Genomic DNA, 26,848 nt, shown 5'->3' on the forward strand with positions numbered 1-26,848 from the left:
GGTAAATTTACCAGTTGATGAGTTGTTTTATGAAAATGAGAGCACTATCCTTGAAAAGTTATACATTTGGACAGTAGTGTAGTCTCCACAAATCTTTATAGCAAAGATTTGGCTTCGTTAATAAAAGTTCAGCACACGACGTTAGGGCTTAGATATTTTGATTTCTTGTTTAGTCTTGTGGAACTGAAACTTTCAAGGTTTCATCCAAAAAATGGTTTATGCTTGTCGTCGGTTTTTGGTAATTTAATGTTATCTTAGTTGGCAGATCAATATTCTGATAGCTTGCCTCTTTAACAAATCAGTTCAGCTGTAAATAGATATGAAAAGGGATTTTTGTCATGAAGTACAACTTTGACTAGTGGACAAGATAAGCTCAGAATTTGCAGTTTTTTGAAAAACATTTCCTGATGAATTACTTTCATTATTTGTGACCATCATTTACTCTGAAATTTGACCTTGTTCAAAATACATCAACCATGAATTTTATTTATTTATATCTGTTAACCAAAGTTTGAAATATTTCCTTTGTAATATGATTCTAATACCTTCAAGTAATTAAGAGCCTTTTGATATGTTGAAATAAGGAAGTCAAATATTTACTATTGTACAATTTCCCATTAAAGTGGCACAAGCATGAGCCATCAAACATCAACATAGAAGCTATGTTTGATCTGATTATAATATGGATGATTTGGTTCATGTTTTACACCTGACGAAATATTCAGATTGATTTTAATCAGATTGTAATGTGTTATCTCAGTGCAGTTGCTAAAATTTGGCTAAACAAAGGTATATTTTGGGCACATAACATAAAATATGGGTTTTCTCTGATAAAAATTTGAGTTCTATATGTATGATTTGAGTTCTATATGTATGATTTGAGTTCTATATGTATGATTTGAGTTCTATATGTATGATTTGAGTTCTATATGTATGCTATCAGATGTTTGTACAAGCGTTAAAATGATTGGAAACTCCAGTGTAATTGTTTGAAAATTTAGATTATTTATCGATTGGTCGATTTGAGTAACTTCCTTCAACTGAGATTGAAAAATTAGGATCAGAAACATTCTAGTTCATCGTGTGGTAGAAGCATTGGCAGAGCCAGGTTTACATCCATGGGGGGGCCAAATATCTGAGATTGCACAAATTAAAAACCTAGTTATGAGATTTTTGCCCGAAAAACTGTTGGGGCTACGAGGGTGGAGCCAGCTGCCCCCCTCTTTGGCTACGCCACTGGCTGGAAGGCTTGGCTACACAATCCCCTAAATTATCCAAACATGTCCACTTTAACCTTTAACCTTCTTGACATAATGTTCACCTTATTTATAACATGTTGACTTAAATTAACAATCCTTCTTTAATTGGTATCATCATCAATGATGTCAGCCATTTTGTCTTCTGTTAGGTTAGATATTATTGTCTCATTGAGGAAAATAATTACCTCCATGTCAAAAGAGTTAATGTACTATGACACACTTATGAGTGTACTTTTTTATGTTTCCTCAATTTGTATGAAAACCATGAGTTTCCTCTTGAATTTTATTGTCAAAAGGTGTGTCATCTTCATGGGTTTTTGTTGTTTTATGTTTTTCAGAAGTTGAAGTGAAGTGATGACCTCTGGTATTCTAATTAATGGAGTATTGTTTTAAATGTTATAATTGAAAGTGTTTAAGTGTTTTAAGTGTACTATGTCGTTTGGATTATTTGTTATATTAATGGCTATACATGGAGTATATGATACGTGATGCCAGCCCCAGCCGATTCCCCGTTTTTGTCAGAAAATCAGACTGGCACAGTTTATATTCGGATAGCTATACCAGAACTTAAAATACAGGTAAGACCCTTTCTTTTCTTTCTTTTTTCCTTTTTTTTTTGGAAAGATTCCAACAACTAGTCTACTGAGGATTAAAAGAAATAAACTTTGTAGATTTATATGCTTAATCAAGTATATTATTTCTCTGGAAGTTTATTCAAGCCCATATCCTTTTTCGAAGTCAAAAATATTTGGCATATAAGATGATAAGATGATCCTAGAACTTTCAAGATGATATAAAACTAACAAAGTGAATTTCAAGTGTCATTGAACAAAAAACTAATTATAACATTTACATCTGACAGTTTAGATTTCTTCTACTTTTGTTTTCAATATAGTAAAGGATTCATTGAATCAAGATAATTCTCATGGAGTAAGCAGGGGCAAAATGGGTGTAAGACGGTGTGGATGGGACCTGTTGGATGCCCAATGAACATTTTCAGGGAGCATTAAACCACTTAACTCTCAGATAATTAAGGCTTTAATAAAATAACTTACTGTCTTCTTTTCTATATTGTCCTGTTATAACTTTGAACATGATTTGTTTTATTAGAAATGTCTACAGTTTGAATTAGATGATACAGTATGGCAGGCAAAACAACGAGTTTTAGCAGCATTTTCAAAGGTCAGTACTCCTTCTTAGTTACTCAGATTCAGTTCTAAAACTTGTACAACTCATGTGGTTAAGGTGTTTATCCAATTTTAATAGGTTGACGAATTGCATTGAAAATATGCCCATGAAAAATTCGCCAAAATATGTTAGTAGTCTTTCTGAATAAGTTGCAGATTAAGTTGTTTTAGTTTCTCTGAGAGATATTGCTCTCACGATCCATAAGAGACACGATCTATCTAAGAAGCATGCAATGATGGAAATTTCAGAGAGATTTAAGATTATAGGATGTCTTGTTTATTTTGTGAGACAATTTGACCATACATGTAAGTCCATGGATGCTTAGTGCTAAGTACTAACATGTATCTGAACTTGCTGCCATGAATTGACTGAGCTAGCAGAGTCTTCAAGAAAAAGGCAGTCTTCTATAATGAAATCTTTGGAAATTAAACTAGTTCTAAAATTTGGGTTTTCTTATGGATGTGTTGGTCAAATTTTGGATCTCGAGGTTGATTGAAAAAGTTTTATTTGAATGTTAACCCCTGATTTCAAATTGTCAGTGATAATATTTTGACAGGAAAAAATCATTCAAAAATACTGTCTGGGTGGTAACAGTTATCATGTTCAAAAAAAAAAATATATCCATGGGCACGGATTATCGAAACTATCCTAGCCCTAGGATGCCCTAGGTTCTTATCTTCTAACATTGTTTCTTGGACATCCTAGCACTAAGATCATTTCGAGAATACGTGGCCAGGTTACCAAGTTTAATTGGCAGAAATATTTTTAGTCTTTTTAGGTTTGTTCCTAAAAATTGAGCCCTCATGAAGAATGATATTTAATCTTTAATTCTGTAATTTAATCTTCCATTAAGACATTATTTAAGATGGAGAAAACATGTTTTTCTACCTCCACATAATGAGAGTTAGATAATGTTAAACTAACTACTTGATGATTTTTCGATTGTTTAAACTTTGTTATTCCCAAACCATTGACATTACATTTCATCCAAATTACAAGTTAAAAATAGATTTTAATTCATTTTGACCATTTTAAACAGTAACAATTCTTGAATTGTTTGCAAGAAAAACATTATTTTAATGAACAACTGTTAGATTCACAAAGATTTGGTTAAATTTGGAAGAAATTTCAATTGTACACAGTATTATCGGAATTCATATGTTTGATTTGGAAAATTTGAGTGTTGTATCCCACGATGGATTATCAATATTATAAACTTGTTTTGTCTCTCGACAAATTGAGGCCGTTTGGTGTGAGTTTGGTTTTATTTAAGTGTGAATTTTGTTTGGAGAGTAAGCTTATATCTTGTTGACTGTTTTTCTAGGATTGGGTTGCATTTGGACAAAGCCAGATGGAGAGATTGGCAAACCAGCAGCTCTATTGCAGGTGCATAACTGATTGTATCAAAGACAAAAATAGCTCAATTTGGTCCTTGTTTCTGGCATTCTCATATTAATCTTCAAACTAAACTGAACAAGAGAAATGTTTTGGGACCCTGGTTGTTTGGAAGTTTTCGTATTGATTTTCGTCTTTCAATGATTTAGTTTAAATCACTGAAATGAAATAAAAAGCGTTGTTTGAAACAATATCCAAGGTCCTGTATTTTACGTACAAATTAAAAACAGCCATCTTTATATAGTTTCTATCTATTGACGTTAATTTATTTTTACCATTACAGGATCTGAGAGATTCATTAAATTATGGATTATATTTACCACCAGTAAATGGAAGAGCAGGGAAGTTTCTTGATGAGGAAAGATTTCTTAAAGAATATCCTTTACAAGGGCCCATTGGTTTTCTAGAGGTAAGAACAAGACACTTTCCCAAATCCCAACTTGATTTACCAAATGTTCGCCTCGCTGTATTCGAAACCGGCCATTTTGTTAAATAAGGATATATAGCAATCTGATTTACACAAATATCATAAAACTCTTCCATTCTGTTTAAACTAAACAATATAAGAAGTTTTTTAAGGCAATGGTGAAGCAAAATGTGAATGAGTCAGCAATTTTTATTTAGAAATGCTGCCATCTTGTAAGGGGAGATAAGATATAACTTTACTGTGGTCTGGTGGTTGTTGGTTACAAATACTCTTGTGAGAGCTGCATCATTTCTGGTTAACTCTTTTTGAAATTGCACGGACCATAGGCATTAGACTAATAATTGAAATGTTCTAAATAGAAGTCAAATGTGTCCCTGATACACATAGAAAGGCTAGAAACCTCTTTACAATCCCTTTAAGGATTAAACAGATTTATTTGAAGGGCACCATGAAACATGAAGAATATTGATTGGCCTAAGAATATTTGATAGATATGATTAAGTTTTGTAACACAAGGGTAATGATTTTCGAGATAAAGTCTCAAGTGGCTTCCAACTTATTGAAACCGTTGCCTAACAACTGCTACGTCGTCAACTCATCATGTACTTTAATGTTTTGTAAAATGACCTCACAGTAGCGCGTGATTAATGTCACACACTTGAAACGAAGGTGTCAAACTTATTTTAACGAGAATTCTGCAGTAGAAGAAATAATGATTATCTTGTCGACACAAGAAGGCTAAAACTTTTACCAAGATATTGCACGAATGTAACCACTTGGCCCTAGTCAATGAGCACTTGACGTTTGTCAATAAGGTTTTTTCATGTTAGTCAAATGTCAGCCTACCACTTGTTAATCAAACCAAACTTTCAATTTTAAAAGTAGAGATAGTCAAAGTCAAATAAAATATTTAAGGTACCCTCACACTTTAGTGAACCAGAATAACGGTCATAAGTTTCGAATGCAGCATTCTTGCAACTAGGTACTCATGACCACTTTCATTATTCACAACCATACTGGTAATCCTTATGGTTAGCTATAGTGTGAGGGAACCTTTAGATATCATCTGGGTGTTACAGGATTCAAAAGACTTAAAACATCCTAACTGCCAGTCTGATTAAAATGAAGGATGGGTTTATATGCAGGTTACTACATTCATCATCATTGATCTGACAAAATATTTCTTTCATTTGTGTTGCAGGTAAATGTTTAACAAATTATGTTGCTATATAAACTTAATGTATAAAGTAGACAGGATTTTGTCAAAATTCAAAAGACAATTTTCTGATCAGTTTTATTGCAACCTCTGTTGTACCCTGCAGCATTGATTGGATAATGCACTAATTCAAATTTGTATGACACGTTTGATAAAATCACAAAACTTTTTATCAGATCCCGTAAAATTATTAACTGGTCACTGATCAATCTGCCGTCTGATTTTTCTGAGCTAATTTGGGACCGAGTATACTGAAAATTTTATCATTTAATTTGTTATACCAGTAATGTCACTAGTTTTTTCATTTCCAACATTTTCACAAACTGACATATTTTATTAATTAACAATTACACTTAATATCACAGCCAGACACTTTTGAACATCTATCAGACATGGCAGGCAACAACCCTGCTCTATACATCAGTGTGAATAATGCATAACTTGAGGTATTTAATACTAATCGAAATGCCTTTTGGTTTCTGAAGTGTCAAGTTTATAAAAAAAATGTACAAGTTCTTTCTTGATGAGTCAGTATCAAACACCATTGTAAATTTTTTTTAAAAGCCATTGTTAGGAAAGTACAATCATCAGCTTTATATATTTCTATGTTTATTTTGAAGGAGGGTATCTGTTTGTCATCTGCTCATTACCCTGATCGTTTTTGCTGGCACAAATCCTATGTTGCACATGTAAAGAATTTGAAAATTTTGTTGTATCTTGTGTCTAGATTTTGTGAAAAGTTGCACAAAATTGATGTCATCGCTCATTGGGCTTTTTTGAAATCCTTCAAAATTCTTCAAACATTAAATGGCTCTCAAAGTTTATTTCCAATTTGAAATGAGTTTTTGGGTTAAGTCTTAATAAATTTACACAAAGATCAGAATGACATCCGCAGCTTTAAAAATTTCTTGACTTGTGCTGTTTGGACGTCCATGTTTGTAATTCAAAAGTACAATGGCACACACTTTAATGCTTGATTTCCTACAAAAAAATTTGCTTTTACTAGATCTGAAATGGCCAAGCTTGGGTGCTTTTCTTTGGCCTTATTTAATTCATTGCTTAGAAATAACTCAGCCTTGATATTTGCAAAAGGGCTACTATAAGGCACTAAACTGTAGGTGTTCACTATATTTTTTCATTTACTTTCTGAAGTACTGGACACAATGCCTGGACTTCGGGGACAAAATATAGGTGTATTGCGTATACCCTAAATCAGCTGCTAAACAATTTCAAAATTCCAAGATGCCACATAAACATAGAAAATGAAGAACTGGATTATTCTTAACACCTTAAGATGGGTGGAGTTTTTTTAATATTCAGATGTAGTCTTAGTGTACATACATAACATAATGTTGACTTGAACTCTTCTAAAAAGAGATTTTTTTTTGTCCTTTTATTAAATCAACAAAACTTATCCTTGTGTTACCTCTTTGTAACTTTCTGTGTACATTCTCTGAAGAGGACTTTGAGGTTCAAGAGCAAGAACAGAATTTTTCATCCATTGCAAATATTTTGCCTTATTTTTAAAAGAAATCTAGAAACATGCATAGCTTGACATTTAATGTTTAATGGTTGTCCATATTTTTTGACTCGAAATGGAAGTCACATGCATAGTAAAACCAATAAAAAGTAAAATCAAAATGAGTAAAACCCCTTGTATCCTAGGTTTTGGAACCAGGGGCATGACTGGGCACTAACCAACATTCAACAAAAAGCATAGCCTTTTTTATTTCTTAAATATATCCTTAATTTCACTTGGTTTTTATTTGTCACTTAAAACAGGAATGCAGTTTATGTGGTTATAGTCCGTAAATAAAAGAATGTGGTAAAAATAAATTTAAAGTAATAAAAAAAAATCGAGGGAAACTTGGTTAATGTTTTTATAATCTTAGTGTTTTTTTCAATCCCTTGTATATATTGAATGGAACCAATCATGTGGATGTACATTTAAATTATCTATACTAATGTCCATCAATATAATCTTGAAAATTAATGCTTTTAATGATGGTGTATGATTTATGTCTATCGATCTCTATTAAAGAGATTGTAAAGATGTTTTCTAAACGTCACAAGAGGGGAGCTACCAGAAGCTACTATTTATATATGCAGTGATGTCATAAAACATCTTAGTTTAGTGGAATTGCAAGAATCGCAGACGTCCGAATGAAATTTGAAATGGGGCAAATTGAAGCTATCAGTGTCCCCGATACACATGAAAAATTTAGAAAACCTCTTTACAATCCCTTTAAATGCAGTATTTTATCCTTATTACCTTATGCTAAAGTGGGTGATTTGGATGGATCCACTGTTTAATAATTTGACTTTGTGACATTGTGTCATGTCTTAAAACGATGATTCCGCAATTTCTGATGATGACTTTAAAAACAGAAAATGTTCTTTACTTCGAGTTTTATACACCATTGTTCAATTTGATATCTTAAAATGTCTGATGATGTACACTGCTGTATTCATCATAATGGCCTCTTAATAGTAAACATAATATTTAGCTTGGTACAAACTTTGTCAGAATGTATAGACAACCACTATCTCTTACTGTAATTATAATTTCTAGAAATTTGGTTGAGCTTATGATGTTTCCTTCTACAACAATGCCTTATAATTGACCACCTGTCTAGACTCAGTCAAGGTCTACAAGAATATCTTAAATCTGTGATTCAATATTGCTACTCAAGATTAATAAGTTTTGTGTTATTTTGTAGTTTAAATACAAGCGAAGAGTTTATAAGGTGATGCAAATTAATCCACGTAAACTGAAACAGCTTCACACCAAGGTAAGAATTCTGCCAATTTGTATTACAAAATGGCCAAAAGAATATGAGAATCTTCCTTACTTATTACTATAGGACGGCAATACTGTTTAGTTTGTTTGCTTGAAAATATTCATAGTTTCAGAAACAGGAATTTTTTTAGTTTACATAATCAGTAATAGTGTTCACAGCTCATCGTCAAAATTTGAGCCTTCAAATCCATGTGTATTCATAATTATTCACATTTGAAAGTTAAAAATTGGACTTGAACTTTAGTGAGACTATGCCATATATTGAAAACATATACATATAGAAATAGACAGTGAAATTTCTAGTTTAAGGTTTATTTGAAGGGATTATGCAGTTCTCTTTCGTCTTAGTACTTCTTAAGACTATTAAAGCACAATAAAGACCCAAATCAATTCTTGAATCCGACTGTTTCCCTTTAACTGCATCAAATGAGTGATGACACATCCAAATTGTGGCTTCTTTTTTAGACAAAAGTATTATAACAGTAGAACATAAACCTCTTTCACTTTGTTTTGTACATGTTTCTTGGTATTGGTATACCAATACATGGGTGGAATGACAAGCAAGTGCTAAGAACTGCATCTATTCAAGTAAACACAAAGAATGACTGCAAATCAAGTAAAACTAAATGAGATTGTGGTAAAAAATGATCGTCTAGTGTTATTTTGTTTCTGGAAAGCCTTTGATCTATGTTGTGTAGATTAGTACAACTTTGGTGAAGATACAGTTTAAATGTTGATGTAACTTTAGAAGTATTTGACCTGTTGCCATAGCAATGGCTTGTAGTAATGTGCATATTACTAGTAGACTTGCTACTTATGTAAGACAGTCATCACAGGTCATTGGGAATTGGTTACTGATATCTTAATTGATAATATCTCATGTATTTGTATAAATCCTATGATCAAAATTCATTACTATTTATTAAGTTTGAACACATTTTGAAAATAAGACTTGGGTTTCAAGTCAGTCATTGAACATCAAAGGGTTCGTATGAAACAAAATTTATTTTTTTTATATTTTCAGACCCAGTTGAAGAACTTCCTGGAACAAGTACGCAATGGAAATTTAGATAAAGTTGTCAAGTTAACAAATAAAGGTTTAGATCCGAATTTTCATGATCCAGATAGTGGTGGTAGGTGTATTAAATTAACGTATGAAATTTCACTGAATTTTGAAAATTAGTCAGTTATATTTTGCTGGTGCCCTTGTCTGTCTGAAGGTTTGATTATTTGCTGATTGAGGCAGATGTTTTCATGTGATTCAGGTAAAAACCTATGATTATTGCTGTTGTGTGCATGTATCATCTATTCTGACAATCAATTTTGATATTGAGATTTGTCTTTCAGAAACACCATTAACCATGGCAGTGACATTATCACGTGATAAATGTAGAGAAATGATAATGAGTATTGTAAGTGGTGGAGCTCATATAGACTTCCGTAATAAACAGGGCTTAACACCCATGCATCAGGCAGCAATACGAGGAAATTTAGAAGCAATCAGAGTAAGTGTATAATATATATAATATATGAAAACCAAGTCTGACAAATCACTCTCCACACAGTTCCTCAGAAGTGATAAAACAAATTTGATATTATCACTGTGTAGGGCCATTTTATTTTGTTTCATTTTCTGAGCCATTTTGAGGAATTTTCACCCTGACAAAACCCCTACAATAAACTGAGTTCATAAAGTTGTTATGCTACCATCAACCTTGTAAAGCAGTCTTATGCCAATCCTATGGGCAATTTTAAGAAAAATTTAAAATGTGATATATCAATTAACCTTATCAATAATAGCTGATTATTTGCAACGTGGACTCTCTGAAAGAGATATGACATCACAGATATTCTGACATTCATTCTGAGCTTGAAATGTCATGTGACAGTAACACTTTATAATGCATAGCAAGCATAATTAGATCTTTGTGCTTTTGTTCAAAAGATTAACACTGTGCGTTACAGCATTGTCTTCGGATGAATATAATTGCAAAATTGCATGAGTAACAACAAACTTCCAAGCTCTGTTGTAGTATTTCTAATTACTTTTTTTATAGTAACTAACATTCAATGTTCTATTCCAGGCATTATTAGATCTTGGAGCATCACCTGATTATAAAGATTATCGGAATTTAACGCCATTATATTACTGTGTGTCCAATGATACCAACGCTATGTGTGTGGAAACATTGTTACATGAAAGAGCTGTGATAGGAACACATGATGAACAAGGCTGGTTTGAGATACATCAGGTAAGCTAAAGACATTTTAAATCTATTTCAAGCACCAAATTGAATCTTTGAAATGGTTGAGATGTATATTTATCATTTATTTCCTTTTAAAAGTTACATGGCGCTGGAATGCTTTACAGCCCTCCCCAATAGTAGAAGAGGTCAGAGGTGGGGATAAGATATCGGTCAAAATAGTACCAAAATTTTCTACCTAGTTTCCCTTATCTGAGAACCAAAAATTACCCATATCTATTTTGCTTTAAAAGCACTGTATGATCATTGCTGATAAAATTGATAGTTAAATTTGATACTGATCTTTGAAGCAGATTATATTAAGTGAATGTTTTGATTGTTTTTTTTTCAGGCTTGTCGCTATGGGCGAGTACAACACTTAGAGCATTTATTATACTATGGTGGTGATATGGATGTTCAGAATGCTAGTGGTAATACACCTCTACATGTGTGTAGTGTTAATAATCAGGTAATACACCTCTACATGTGTGTAGTGTTAATAATCAGGTAATCCACCTCTACATGTGTATAGTGTTAATAACCAGGTAATACACCTCTACATGTGTGTAGTGTTAATAATCAGGTAATACACCTCTACATGTGTGTAGTGTTAATAATCAGGTAATACACCTCTACATGTGTATAGTGTTAATAACCAGGTAATACACCTCTACATGTGTGTAGTGTTAATAATCAGGTAATACACCTCTACATGTGTGTAGTGTTAATAATCAGGTAATACAATGTGTGTATCTGTCAATATTGAAAATGTAGCTGTAACCTTGCTTTAATCAGAATGAATTTCTATATTTGACAGGAATCTTGTGCTAGAGTTTTATTATTTCGTGGTGCTAATAAAGAAATCCTCAACTACAATAATCAAACACCATATCAAGTATGTATGGTGGCTAATAATCATGATTTAGCAGATATGATTAAAAACTATAGAACAGAAGATGTGGGTAAGTGAAAATTATGTCTTTATTTGTATACAGAGCTTTCTTTTCAAACCACATTTCAATCATCCTCTATTGGTTGTTTGTGATACCACTCTCATAATTTTATCATATTGATTAAATCTGTGGTGGTACACCTGGAATTTTAATTTTTCTTGTAGAGAATCTGTCTGATAATCCACTGTTACTTCTCCTTTACTCTTTGCATTTTGAAATTTACATGATAAATAGTGATAATGACCTGTGTTCACTTCTATTTTTGTTTGTATCGATTATTCTGCACCATATACCATATCTCATTTATTCTCAGCTTTTAGGATCAATCTACAATTGAACATCATTTCATACATTTCATCTCATATAATTTATAAATAAGTGACAGAATTAAATCTGAATATAAGATATCTGGATTTGAAAATTTATTTGTCTGAAAATTGATGGTGACTTTTGTCAGTAATAAGACTAAGAAATAAGAAAATGAGAAATGCAAAATGTCAATCATAACAAATCTAATCTTTTCACCAGAAGAGTTCTAATTCTATATCTATAACAAAGCTATTATATTGATATTAATGTATTTTCTACTTCATTAAGAAAATTATATAGACCAGTAGCATCATTGATTACAGAAAATCATTAATCTACCCCTCTAACGTCTTATTACAATCTTTGAGAAAGTTCTAATTAGGTCATAATGAACCCAGATAAAGTTTGGATACTCGATGATGATATTTAAATATAGCTCTAGATGTGTACAATATATCAGTCTAGTTGGGATACGCCCTTCCACAATTTATCAATAAATATCAAGAAACAGATCCTCCATGTCCCTTTTTGATTGGTTTTGAGAATAGAACAGGACAGGGATTGCAAAATTGTTTGATTACAATTGACCCAGAGACAAAAAAAAAGAAAACAAAATACAGAGACTCAGAATTTTAAAAATATTGATATTTAAATTTGAATTAGACTAATAAATTCAGCCATTTCCCTCATATTTCTTATTTCTTTCTGGCCTAGCTGGAAACTATAACTTCAGGTGTTAACTGACACATAGACTACATGACTTCAGTTCAAACTACAGGGATTGGGTGGTTTTTCAAGTTGGACAACAAGTTTATGAAATTAGTAATTTTCTATTTTCAAACAATTTCCTGAATAAAATTTGACGTCTGTTCACTCTGTTGAAACAAAATGGCAGACATCAGGAGAGAAATCTGCTTTCACTATTTTGATTCCTATGAATTCTCTTTTTCAGTTCCTTTCCGAGAAATTCCTAAGTATAGTGATAGGAGAAAATTGACCACTATGCCATCTACCATCAGAAATTTAGTAAGATGTCGAAGTGATCCTAGGTTGAATCTCAGTATGTTGGAAGAACAATTTATAAAATCGGGAATGTCCAACCATAGTTTACCCAATAGTGAACATGATAATGGATCGTACACACTGTCAAGGGAATATAACTCTGATTCACCTAGATCTCTCAGTATCTCCAGTTCCAGTTCTGGCCCAGGTAAGAATTTTTAGCCTAGAATTTGTGTTTGAGATTGTTGAACTTGCTTTGCAATTTTTGATATCTCAATTTTTGAACTTTAAATGCTTATCAAGTTCATTTAAAAAATTTGACAATGACGTCCCATAATTTTCAAAATTTACCCAGTTTACCATTAAACTTAAAGGGACATTCTGCTTTTTTTATAGATTGAAAGATTTTTTTGCTCAAATTTATGAAATCTTTATACATCAAATTGAAATGTGTTCTTTAACTTGTAGCCTTCAGCCTCATTGATCAAAAATAATGACTGTATCAAGTCAATATTCAGAAAGGGATTTCTGGAAACCTCTGAATTCCAAATTTGATGGTTCTTAAAAGTTAGATTTAAGCTTCTGTTGAGATATCAAATATTGATGAATGCTTTCTTTATTGTTTGCTTTGCTTTGAGTGTTTATGCTTTACTTAAGACTGTTGTTTCATATTGTCTAATTGGCTTCTTGCTGGTATCACATAAAGGGAAATAACTCTTTTTTTCATGTTATTTGAATACAGTCTTGAATGGGCAAATGGAAGCAAATTTCTTGATGAATGATATTTCAGCATGTTAATTCTGTAACTCTTTAGAAAATTTTCAATTATGAATTAAAGGCAGAGTGTAGAGCCTGTTTGTTGTGCTTAAGCGCTTGGCAATATTTTGTTGTATGGCATAGAAAGGGAACATTACCTCCATGATTTTCTTTCATTTAAAATCTAAATAAGTACTAATAAATACCCAAATTCTTTGGATAGATATTAATATTTATTTTTGTGATATATGATATTATTTTTTGAAAAAAATGTCATGACTTTAGGTCTAACTGCGGCCTCTGGTATAAATCATTTATTTATGTGGCTGGAAGAGACGTGGCTAATTTTAAAAGTAATATATATCACAATAGCCACATTACAAAATATTGCCTAGCTTTGTTGTATTTCATATGATATAAGCTTGTTGTATTGTTAATTAATTGTTGTGCTAACATTTTTTCTAACAGCTTCTAAATATCATTACTATATCAATCAAAAACCACGCCGCCTAGCCACAGTATCTGGTAGAGTACTAGTCAATGTTCGAGATTGCCACCATCCTTGGTCAACTCGTCATCTAAATCATGTCAAATATCTTCAACGTAAAGGAGATTTCATTGAAGGTTCAATTATTAAATACTCTTGGCATGTCACCAACCAATCTCTTGTATCATTTCCCACAAGATGCTGGATGCAAAAGTCTAAGAATTTTTATTTGTCAAAATTATATTTGAATATCATAAAAAAGTACATTACACAAGACATAGCACTGTGCTTTTTATAGAATAAATTTTCTTGGATTTTTACAAAAGGCATATGAAATAATTTTTCTCACCTTTCTTTAACCACCTTCAAAATATTTACATTTCTGTTATACCTAAATTGATATAAATATAAAAAAAACTATCTTTGGTACTGGTATATATCATTTCACATGCATGATCATTTCTTGATATTGATAGGCCTATTTGCATTTATAAATATATTTCTGTATACATAAATTTGGTTCATTTTTTCCTGTTATATAATTAATTGATGCTTAATCTAATGATAATATAAATTCTGGTGATGGGTGATCTTAATAGTATTATCTTTAAAGAATAAACTTTACATTTTTTGTCAATATGATTGAAAGTTGTGTGTTACAAAAACTAAATTTATTACAGCTTTGTATAGTTGAGTTAAAAAGAAAAAAAATTAAACTGGCATATTTATTAATGTAAAGAATCCTCCAATGCCCAAAATCTATAAATCTTTCTTAGATACAAATGTATCAAAATACAAAAAAGAGGTAATTTTCATCATCAGTCAGTTTATCTGTGTGTTATTTCAGTGTTAAGTAATGATCAAGGTTTCTATGAAGGCAGAAGTGATGGTAGTTATTTTCCTGGTCAGATACAAGATTCACAGATTAGAAGAGGTAAAGTTGAACTTAAATGACAGTTAAGGTTTTTTGTAAAATTACTTGATAGTAGATTTTAGAAAAATAATTTTTAATGGTTTTGTTAATTCAGTGCATTTGTATATCTTCATTATCAAAAGTTTCAATAAGGTACTGAAGAGTGGAATTCTAAGCTAAAAATTAGACTGTCAACTTCTTGGATTTCTCCACATTTCAGTTGAATTTTCATTTAAACTTCTGCTCAATTGTTTTTTCTTTATGTCAATGTTTTTTTAGCTGGTTCAATGGGAAATCTTATAGGAGACACTGTCACTTTAAATCGGAATACATTAGCTGCCTTAGTACAACAACAGAGTCATGGTGGAGTACAAACTACAGGGTAAGTAAATAGAGTTATTTCCCTTGGCACATCACTTCTGCTGGGTTTCACTTGAAGCTGTTGACTTTATTCATCACTACACTTAGATTTAATGGAAACATTTAATAATGAGAGCTATTTCATGATTATTTGATCAAATGTTTTGCATGAAGATTCCAAGATGTTGAAATTAGTGCTAACAAAACAAATTTGTTTTATTTAAAGAGGAAAAAGGTAGGTTTTGTATCTGCCCATCATGTCCAAAATGACAGGGTTTTTTTTCCAAAGGGTTAAGCTGGATGCTTTCTGAATATCTAGAAATGTTATTTTGATTTTAACAAATGTTTTTGATTGGATTGTCAATCTAAAAAGTGATACAGATGGCTGAAGTAGAGTTCAATCATCTGATAAAGCTATTAATCTCTCACATCATACATGACTTTTTGCCTTAAATTTTATCATTTAAAATTCTTGATGCTAGTGTACTGCAATGCATGAATAAGTGAACTAGGTCCTTCCCATACATGTGTGCAGGTCAAGAAAAAAAATCTGGAGATTTTCCTTGAAAAATCTGGAGATTTTCCTTGAAAAATCTGGAGATTTGGTGAAATGTCGGGTGATTTTTCCGAAGTGCATAAATTCATGATTTTTTAAACTCCAAATTGATTATTTTTTTGTTTAGATAAGCCTTAAGCCTTGTAAATTAATTAAATTGATCATAGGCCTACATGACACAGTTAACTTAATTAAAATTAACAAATCTATCATAGGGATAAGCCTTCTCAGGCAAAATAACTCTAGAAAATAAACAATGTGAAATTTACGAGCTTCAGTAATCTGCTGGTAGTTGGTAGTAGGACTTAATAATTCATTGCCACAATCAATTTTGCACGGCGCAATTAATTTCATTATTTAGGCATTGTTTGATGCAGCTTTTATTCTATTCTTTTATTGTCCTGAATAAGAAAAATTGTCCTGAATAAGACACATTTTTCTGATTAAGACGCATTGTCTTGAAAATGACACATTGTCCTGAACAAGGGGCAGTCCTATCAGATAGGTGTACAATGTACACTGGTTTGATATAAGTTTGTCTTGAATGAATTATAGTCTGTTTTATAGAATTATCTGGAAATGGAAACAAATTTTACTCCATGTCTGATGTCATCAATTAGTGTGTATCTGTATCATTGTTTGAGTTCTTTTAGCTGTATTTGTATCATGGGTATATGTCATGATTTACAGTATTTAAATGTTAGCTTATATACCAACTTGGTATACCTAAATTATATCTTGTATAAGTCACTTGACCTTGTTCATATTTACCACAAATCTTACCAAAGTCAAGCAATGAAAAAGGAGTTCATCACCTATTTTAATATAAAATTATTTTAGGAGAAGAACATTTATTTTAAAAAGAGAAATTTGCTACATATTCTCTTAAATTTGAAATGAGATATTCGTTGTCACGATTTGTACCATCATTTTTTCCATGATCAATCTCTATGTGGGATTTATGTATTAGTCAAGAAATTTGTGCTTTATGTGTTGCTTGGTTCTTTTAAGAGATTCATTAGATATTTATTAGAATGATGGTACAAGGGAAAGATAGCCACAGAAACGTCGTTAGGGTGGGGTACGTTGGGGCTGGGCCCAGCAAGTGAAAATTAAGCAAAAAGAAAAATCAAAAAGATATAAATTTTGATACATTTTTGGCTCCTCAAAATTGTCAGAAACGAGTTCTCTGTGCCTTTTATTTTTCAAATTTCCTGAGTACAAAATCTGAGCCCCAGCTCCAATTCATTCCTGGCGACGGGGCTGGGTAGCCAACTTGAACTAATGAATCAGTCAGACGTTAAGTCATTTGAAAACTCAGCTTAAAAAGAACCATATATATATAAGATCCGTGTGCCTGACATAAACAATGTAATTTTAGTGCTTTCAGTCAGATATTAAAAAAAAAAAATCGTAGTTTGATTAAAAGGTTTAAAAAAATGAACACAGAAACAATGAAAAAACCTAAACCTCTCATTTGGTCCATGTTTGTTCAAGTATGATCTATATATGCCCTTCACCCAAATTTGAATATGATAATAGATGTCTATGCCCCAGATCAGTTAAATACCAATATTTAAAGGTTATAAAGTAGGTATTTGTTAATAAAATATGATCTATATAAGTAATATATTCTGATATAGGTATTAGATATCACATATTGACCTATCTTTTTGTATTATCTCATATCTGACGGCTATAAATTTCATCTTGATTACACAACAATAAATATTCTTTGGTATTAATATTATTATGGCTAGGATTTCCCATTCAAGTATTCAAAAATCTTTGCAATTAATGATAAATCAGTTTTAATGTCCATTTGGGAATTATTTCATTTAAGGGAATGTCAGTCTTTCTCCTGGTGATTTAAAAATTCATAGCTTTATTGTGAATGGAATTTTGTTGACCAAAGAATATTTGTTATACTTTTATGAATCTGAAAGCTTTTTCAACTCTGTGTCTATAGCACCTCTAGATAGATCAAAACTGTCTGACAGTTTCCTTGAAAATATCAGTGATTTCTCATATTATGCACGACAAGAATTCATGGTTATAATATCAAAACTTGATATTCTCTTCGTACCTTGCAAAAATATATTGACATCATTAATGATATAAGCTTTTTAAGCTTCAAGCTTGTTATATATACTTTTGTTACCTTCTATAAGCTTGTGTTTAAAGAGTTAACATAGCAAAGCTGATGTGAAAATCTTATACTCACAATCTTGAAGTATACTTAAATGAAGGGAGTATACTGTATACCTTTTCATAACTCTATCTTGAGTGCACATTTATATGCGTTTTTTGCATTCAAAACAAGTTTCATTTCTAATGATCAGACACTTTTAACATCTAGTTGTCAAGATTCTAAGTACATGTGCCATTGAATTTGAATTATTTAGATAAGAAAATACTTGTCGCTACAAATGTTTTGGGTGTCAAAGTTTCTTGAACAGAATTAAAAGGAAGCTTTTAATTGAAGGGCAAGCTGTGGGATTCAGTGTGGACCGTGTGTGAAAAAGAAATTGGTTAATAAGTAAGATAGATACAATTTCTACGTCAAAATAAGACTACTTCAAAGATTCATGTGCCCTACACGTTGACTAGAGTATGTTTGTTCACTACATTGTCAATATCAGTTGATTATGGTGTTTGTAAAGGAATCGTTGGCTCTCAGTTGAACTTTATTGGGTCAAGTATAAGTGGCCATCATGAACACATTTTTTTCTCTTTTCAATTTTTTGTTGAAGTTACTTTGGAATGTATGTATAACGGTATAGAAATAGTAAAGTTTATTTACTGATGTTGAAGTGATACTCGAAAATTATATGATTTTAGAAAAGCTGACGTAAATTAAATAAAAGTTGTACAGGCCACAAATTTGTAGCAGTTTCTATTGTCTCAGTTAGTTAGATAGGTGGGTGGATATACCAAGGGGGAGAGCGTATTTGTCTTGAGTAATCCAAATTTGTCAGCAATATCATTGTTACAAACTCAGCTGTACATTGTTCCATACTTTATAATGATACGGCATACTAGTAAACAATGTAACATACTTTCATGTTGATAATGTAGCATCCTGTATGAACAGTGTAACATGTAATTGCAACATTATTCAGAACAATGCAACATACTTTTGGAATAGTGTACTATACATTAGAACCATGTAACATACTTTCATGTTAGTTATGTAACATACTTTCATGTTAGTTATGTAATATACTTTCATGTTAGTTATATAACAGTGTTACTTTACAGCAATGCAACATACTTTTGGAATAATGTACCATATTTTGGAACCATGTAATATACGTTCATGTTAGTTATGTAACATACTTTCATGTTAGTTATATAACAGTATTACTTTACAGCAATGTAATATACTTTTGGAATAGTGTACATACTTTGGAACCATGTAATATACTTTCATGTTAGTTATGTAACATACTTTCATGTTAGTTGTGTAACATACTTTCATGTTAGTTTCATAACAGTGTTACATATTTTCACATATTTTTAACATTCTTAAAAATGTAAATGTAACATACATTGTTCTTATAGTGAAACATTTTTTAAATCAATGTGTAGGCTATAGTGTAATATAAATTGAACTAAAAATGTCAGCAATATTTTTTTAGATTATCAAATATTGATTGTGTATTGTGAACTCGTAATTTTCTAGCTTTATTTGACAAGGGGAACAAAGGATATGGAAATTTTCTACTATAAATAATGTTAAATTATACTGAAATTGTTCAATAAATATTAGATAAATTCCAATTAAATGGTGTACCTTGTGACTTTAATAATCCTTACAAAAACACTGGCCAAGGACACTGGTTTATAAATTACAGCTGATCAATAATGCCAAATTTCTCGAAAATTTTTAAGATGTAAATTTTTTTTACTTGTCTTGAAGGAATTCAGGAACTAATCATCTGGTACATATTTAAGAAAATAGCTCAAAAGTAGCCCCATTTACTTAAACCTGTGATACTATATTTAGAGATATTTTGACCTTGCAAACAGAAGTTATACTAACAATTCTTATACAGCTCATCACAAAATGAACCCCCAATTGACTTTAAATAATGGAAAGTATGATTTGAAACACTGTTAATTCTATTTTATATACATATAATACAATATAGTCAATAGTTTACTTTTGCTATGGTAACCAAGCAGCCATATTGTCTACAAACACCATTCTTCCATCATAACTTGAATCAATTTACAGATCAATTTACTCATCAAACTCTCAATGAAGCTGAAATAAAAATAAATTATTCATTGATGCATGTGGAAATTGATAAATGACAACATCGTGTTTCATTCAAAAATTAAACAACAGCATTGTCAAACTTAATGAAATCTAATTCACCTGAAGCAATCAATTGTCATTCACTTTCTCTGCTGTAGCAATGTATCTTCTAATAGCCGTTTCTAACGTCCCATTAAACAGTTCTATTGATTAGTTATCTTTTTTACCTGTAACAAACTACGACTTGGTACCTGCTTCCTATTTTTACCTCACTATGAGTCAATCGCCATGGTGAGAAATACCAATATGTTCACGTTTGTTTTTCTGTTTTAAAATATGGCCGTTTATAGGACATGTGTTGAAGTTCTCATTTCGAAAATGGTGTTAAATTTATAACGAAATCAATAGTAAAGTATACATATAACTTGAGACGGATATGGAATGGAAATGTGCAATATACTTAGTATGTTTTGAGTTTAAAGTGCAAATCCCAATTAGTTTCATACAAAGGAATACAAAGTTGTCAACAACAAAAATAACAGGATAAATATGTAGATATAATACAGATGAAAGTGATAAAATTGTTAGTGAGGTCTCACACCTATCACAAATACACCACAGTAAATATAGTGTGTTTGTTCATCCATTCTTCACTTCATGTGCATTGTGTGTTTTTTCATCAGACGTACCTTTTCTTTTCATTAAATTCAATTGGCTAGTTGTTTTTGTTGTTTGTAAACTCATTGTTATTGCTTGATCTACAGTTTTCTTCTACGCCTGATCAAAAACTAATTGAATCAATCTTTATCTCAGACATGTTGTCCAAGTTGTTGATATTGACAACTCTTCACAGTGAAGTCCTAAATGGTTTCTTTTCTCTTGAATACATCAAAAATACCTTGAGCTTTGTGAATTTTTAATGGCCAGAAATATCAGTGTCTAAAAATAGATTTAAAAGGAGAATCAATTTTCATTCCCATCTGCTGCATAAATCATACTGTTGTGTCATATGTTCGAAAAGGGACGATTCAACACAAAAGTCATTGATAATGTGGGAAAGGAAAAAACACACCTGCAAGTTTTTTGGTTCAAATCAGTAGAATTTTAAATCAGCTCTAGTTGACTTTTGGTTTAGTCTTGGTAGTGATGTAGAGTTTGGTATCATGTGATCAAGATAGGGGGTGTTTTTTAAGAGATTGGAATAAAGCTCACTAGATTGACACTTAAGAAGAAAAATATCAACCTCAAGACCAACCGCCATCAAAGTCTGAAGAAAATCCTCTTTTCTTAATATTATTGACAAAAAGATTGAGGCTGAAACAAGTATCAACACCAAGGTAGAAAATGACCGATATATGACTAAAATCTCATCAACTTGACAGTCAAAGAACAGAAAAGCAAGTTAAGTGTCATATTTATAAACAATAACTGGTTTGTCTCAAGTGATTGTGGTTATTTTTGCAGACAGACAAACAAAGAAGTGAAAATAAGCCGATAGAGGGAATTTATTTATCACGCCTCTTCAACTCTCGTAAAGTAAAGGAGTCAAATGATATAGGAGAGATACCAAGTGAGGTAACAAAAAAAAAGGGGAAACTGAAACGTTGCTAAAACCTGATTTATAACATGGAATATGTTTATCGTGCATTTTAGTTTATGAGATATCAATAACATTTGATTGAATAGAAATTTAGCCCTGGGTCAAATGTGTTTTATGATGGATTGCAACATTAACCATTTCAAAATGACTAAAGTTAACCCTATTGATGTAATTTTAACTCTATGAGTAAGAAGGGACACTCTTTGTTAAAGTTTAAATGCAAGTCACATTCGATGACTTATAATGTTCGGTGAGGCGTTGGCCACGTAATGGGTTAATCCCTAATGTATGCAGAGTCACTGGTAGATAAAACTATGTGATAATATTGACTATATAGTTTATTTGATTATGATAACTTTGTGGACCAAACGATTAATTGGTATACTAGATATATTTTACTAAACACTATTAAACCACAAATATAATGAACTCATACCAAATTCCCTCCATTTTTTAACCTGGCCACAACGTTTTGAATACCAAACATGATTTAGCAGACGTCACACATTGAACTGCTGTCAAAGCCTAGTTTTGTCATTTACAAGTGAACTATACTAACATAATATTGAATGATTGAAATTCAATACCAAGCTATTGTGATTTGGATTTATTTGTGAAGGGTGATCAGACATATATATTCACAGATAGATCTAATCGGCAGATTGGAGATTCATTAGTTAAAATCAGTAAATATTAATTACTTAATAAGGTCACAAGCTGTCATCTTTGATAAACTAGATTGAAAAACAACTAAGCAATTAAATAGGAAGTTAGAATTAATTAGTATTGGAGTTGATTTACCTACTTATCTCATTTAGATGTGTTCACTTTACATATTGGATATCACCTGGGTAGCAGAAGGACAAGACTTCATCTGATTTCTTTTAAGATTTAGTCCCAACAATGGGTCAACACTTGTGTTATTGTTATATGGAAAGTGATTACTAGTATTAAGAATGGACTAAATTAGTTTTAAGTGGATTACAGGTGTGTGAAGCCAGGCTTAATTGTGTAACTTAAATCTAATCAAGTTAGCATGAGTCAAAGAGCAATCTATAGGAAATCAACAGGTTCACCCCAACAACAATTTACACCAACAGTCAACAATGGAGTTGGGCCTCAGGCTAAAGCATTTCCATTTAAACATTTTATTACCTTGCCCAATGGTGTTGTGAGAAGTAGTAGGCCAGCCCGAGGTGAGAGTAACTATCATAATATCTCTACAACGTCAGGATACAGCAGTGTACCAGTTAAAGGTATTCACAGTCCCCCAGTCATACATTATACTGATAGTGGACCTGAATATGATAGACAACAGTATCTAAAGCCACCCGACCAGGTTAGATACAACTCTAGAGTCAGTAGAGAAAGACACAACAATGTCAATATTGTATTAGATTCAACAAGCCAGCTAGAAAGTTCAGTGGGCAGATATCGAAAGCGATCCAAATCCACACCTCCAGTGAGTGACAGGTCTTCAGGTGATTGGGTGGACAATAGTTCAGTTAGACAGTCAACAAGATTAGTTAGTAATGGGAGTGTAAAAGGCCAGTATATCACCAACGACGAAGTTATTTACGCTAATGTGAACAGAGGATCAATTTCTAATAACAGACCTCCTTTATTTATTAATTCACCTGCTTCTAAATATGTGGTGGATGTGAACCATACTTATTCTTCTGTTGGATTAGTACATAGTAAGGTGGATTATATTAGACCTTCATCTCCTCTTAGTGTTTATAGTGATCGGGGATCGGATTATGTTAGTAGTGCTGGTTCAATGAGGGGTGATACTGTGATATATAACAGTCCGTCTGCTCGGCAAGACGTGATTATGATGGGCAATTACTATGACCCTCGTGATATTTATGTGGACAATAGGAATAATGGTTCCTTGACTCACTCTAGGGCTAAATTCTCCAGCATGCCAATGTTATATGTGGACAAAGCCACTGAGAAAAAAATTATTAAAGAGGAGAAAAAGAGAGTAAAAGAGGAGCGAAAGCGATTTGAGAAAGAGGAGAAAAAACGTAAAAAAGCTGAAAAGAAAGCAGCTACATTGAATGCCAAAACTTTACCGAAAAGTTGGGGGTATGATGTTGTACATAGGAATATTGAGAACACTTATCCTCGACCAAGGTTACGCATGAGAGCAGTACCAATAGAATTTGAAGATGGACCTTATGTACCTCCTCCTCTAAGGCCAAGATATGTGGTTAACCCTAACCCCGGATTACAAAAAAAGCATTTTTATACCAGTACACCCAATTTACAACAAGCAATATATGCCAATACACCTAGTATTCAGAGAGTTGAACAGGTGTACGGTACCTCATCAAGATATGCATTAAAACCACATATACCTCCAACTAATAAACGGTAAGTTTCAAATTGGGAATTTTTCCTGGATTTCATTCAATGATATTGTATTATAATAAATGTATGAATAGACCATCATATATTAATAATGATTTGGATTTGTTTTGTTTAAGTGTATATACATGTGATTCATATTCAAAATGTGGGTGTTTTTAGCTGCCAAGAAGTACACCCACCCTAGGTTAATCAATAATTATTAATATTCTTGGTTTAGTGATAAGTTCACAAGTTCCTTCATATAAGTTGGATTGGCACGCCTTTACTGTCTTGGGACAATTATGTAACTTACTTTTGATCAACCCTAGTTTTAGGCTATCTAGTTAGATTTATAACTTAGTTGAAACTCAAACATTCTGATGTTAAGGGAATTTTAAATATTAATGTCAACGAAAAGATGACATTTCAACAAAGTCTCCACAAAATTTGAGTGCATTAAAATGTGATGCTCTGGTTGGCTACTCTAAAATTGCAGTAAATCAAATAGCCCAAAGACAAAAAGAAAGGAAATGAAATAAATGTCTATGAATTGTTTTATTATTTTAATAATGTCCCTGTCAATCAAAGATTTATTTTAAGATGTCAACCATATTAAATGTCACTTAATTTCTGGGAGAAAATCTACTGTCGTCTGCTTAACTTTGATCTGGGAAAGTTTGTATTTACTATGTACAATAGCAAGTATCACAGGTCAAAAAACTATCATGTACATGTATTTGGCTGTGAAATATTTTTTTCTCCTAACTATATTGATACATTGGTTACTCTCCAAATCTACCATTTTTTATCCAAATCAAATAACAAATTGTGTAACATTTCAACAATCTTGAGAAAATTTGCTTAGAATTTGATTTTCTCTCCATTCGTTAAGCCCTTCTAACATTTGTCAAAAATATTTTTTATGCATTGTTTTAGTGGGTTGTAGTCATAATGGCCCTAAACCAAAATGGTCCCAGGTCAAAATGGCCCCAAAAGTCAACATGGTTCCAAAAAAATAGTCAAAATGGCCCCAGAAATTACTCTTTGATTTCAACCAAATTTTCAAGTCAAAATGGCACCTAAAAAAAAGTAAAAAGTCACAGTTAAGTTTGATTATGTAGAATTCTGTATATCAGAAAAAAAGTTCAAGGTTAAACTGAACATTTTGAATCTTGAAGATGAATTAAAAAGTCACTTAGAAAATGAATACCATTATGGACTTCCAGATTAAAATGATTCAAAATAAAATTGACTTTCAATGCACTTTTTGTACGAATACAAGAAAAGTTGATGTGTGGTCCAATATGATATATGTATATTTAAATATTCATGAATATAAAAAAGTGAAGATATTGCTTAACATTTTCTTAGATTTTTTAAAATGAACACATTATTCTCACAAATTTGATTATGAACTATTGAATTTTGGTGTCTCTATTCCAATATAAAAAAAATATAATATAAGAATTATGACTCCAACTTAAGCTGGGATTATCTCTACATAAATAATCCTAACTTAATATTCATCATCAAACCTACTTATCAATGTTAGGTGAAGTGTAAATTATTAGAATTAAAAAAGACAGGATAGAGATAGTAATATATAGTCAGAAAGTCCCCCAACAGAATGGTTATTAAGTGAATTTTGTGATTAAGTTTTCAAAAACAGTGTAAAAGACAATACTTAATTTTTACTCTGAACACCAAATTTTCCATTCACTCTTGAAATTCTTAAGTTTTTTGCAAATTCTTTTTTGCAAATATTTGGTTGGTGCATTTATTTCAAGAGGTTTTTTTTTTTAGGGAAAAGGGGATTTTACAAAATTGATAAAATCTTACTTAAAAACTATTCCAATATGGAATTCTTTAAAATCATAATTATATGATAAGCTTACTGATTTTTTCTGACATAATTTTTGAGCACGCTTGTGAAATAAAATGAGGACAACCCTAAAATACAAGTTAGATATTGATATAATTATATAGAAAACACAGAGAACAGGTGTATAATATAGTAAAAAATAAGTTATAGTAAAGTGTTTGTCTATGGTTGATACACTTGTTCAATAATAATCATACCTTATGAATGAAATACTTCAATAAATATTTGAGTAAGCATACTATTATAGGATAGGCCAATAGACTTTTATTCTAATACAATAGAATATGGGGAAATTTGAAAAACAACAAAGGTGTAACTTTGCAACGTAAATAGTGATTCACTTTTGAAGTATGTATTATTCTAATTGAGCTTGAAATATGTGACCCCATTAATTATTTGTTTTTATGTTTTAATCTTAATCATTTTCTACGCAATCCCTTACATGATAAGATAGAGGGCTAGTAACTATTAAAATTTTGTGTAGGCGATTTAATTTGTCTAAATTTTGATTTTAGACTATTAAACATGACCATGGATGAAGCTTGGGCTATTAATTTGTTCATGGTTTATTGCAAGATAAAAAGAATGATTTTCATTGCCCATGTGTGTGTGTATTTTATGGCCACATCTAAACCAGAAAAGCCATAGGACCATGAAACTTGTAGTTGGTGTATATTTGGGAAAAATTTCATTTTCTTTTTCATGTGGCTATAAAAAAAAATAAAAAATCCCAGTTCAAATAATCATGATCTGCAAAATGAAACTTGAAATCCAAATAACAGTGGCAATGTAAACGGCAAATGAACAAATCAATTATAAGTGAGTAAGTATTTTGTTATGAAAAGTGGTATCAGGTGTCTAAGAGGGTAAGCATACCCTGCCT

At 31.5% G+C, this 26,848-nt stretch overlaps 2 protein-coding genes across 2 annotated transcripts; both read left to right on the forward strand.

Moving 5' to 3' along the window:
* Positions 1-1,747: 1,747 nt before the first annotated feature.
* LOTGIDRAFT_171723 (hypothetical protein) lies at positions 1,748-16,104 on the forward strand (the record flags this gene model as incomplete). The annotated part of the gene is made up of 13 exons (XM_009047922.1): positions 1,748-1,837; positions 2,370-2,441; positions 4,126-4,251; positions 8,206-8,277; positions 9,310-9,418; positions 9,633-9,790; positions 10,370-10,537; positions 10,881-10,997; positions 11,346-11,490; positions 12,743-13,000; positions 14,883-14,969; positions 15,228-15,330; positions 16,080-16,104. 13 exons carry the CDS (start codon positions 1,748-1,750, stop codon positions 16,102-16,104), a joined length of 1,530 nt encoding a protein of 509 aa, XP_009046170.1.
* Positions 16,105-22,764: 6,660 nt separating this feature from the next.
* On the forward strand, positions 22,765-26,613 carry LOTGIDRAFT_171724 (hypothetical protein; the record flags this gene model as incomplete). The annotated part of the gene is made up of 2 exons (XM_009047923.1): positions 22,765-24,107; positions 26,481-26,613. 2 exons carry the CDS (start codon positions 22,765-22,767, stop codon positions 26,611-26,613), a joined length of 1,476 nt encoding a protein of 491 aa, XP_009046171.1.
* Positions 26,614-26,848: the final 235 nt, after the last annotated feature.

This window comes from Lottia gigantea (genome assembly GCF_000327385.1).
Source record: "Lottia gigantea unplaced genomic scaffold LOTGIsca_119, whole genome shotgun sequence".
NCBI lineage: Eukaryota > Metazoa > Mollusca > Gastropoda > Lottiidae > Lottia > Lottia gigantea.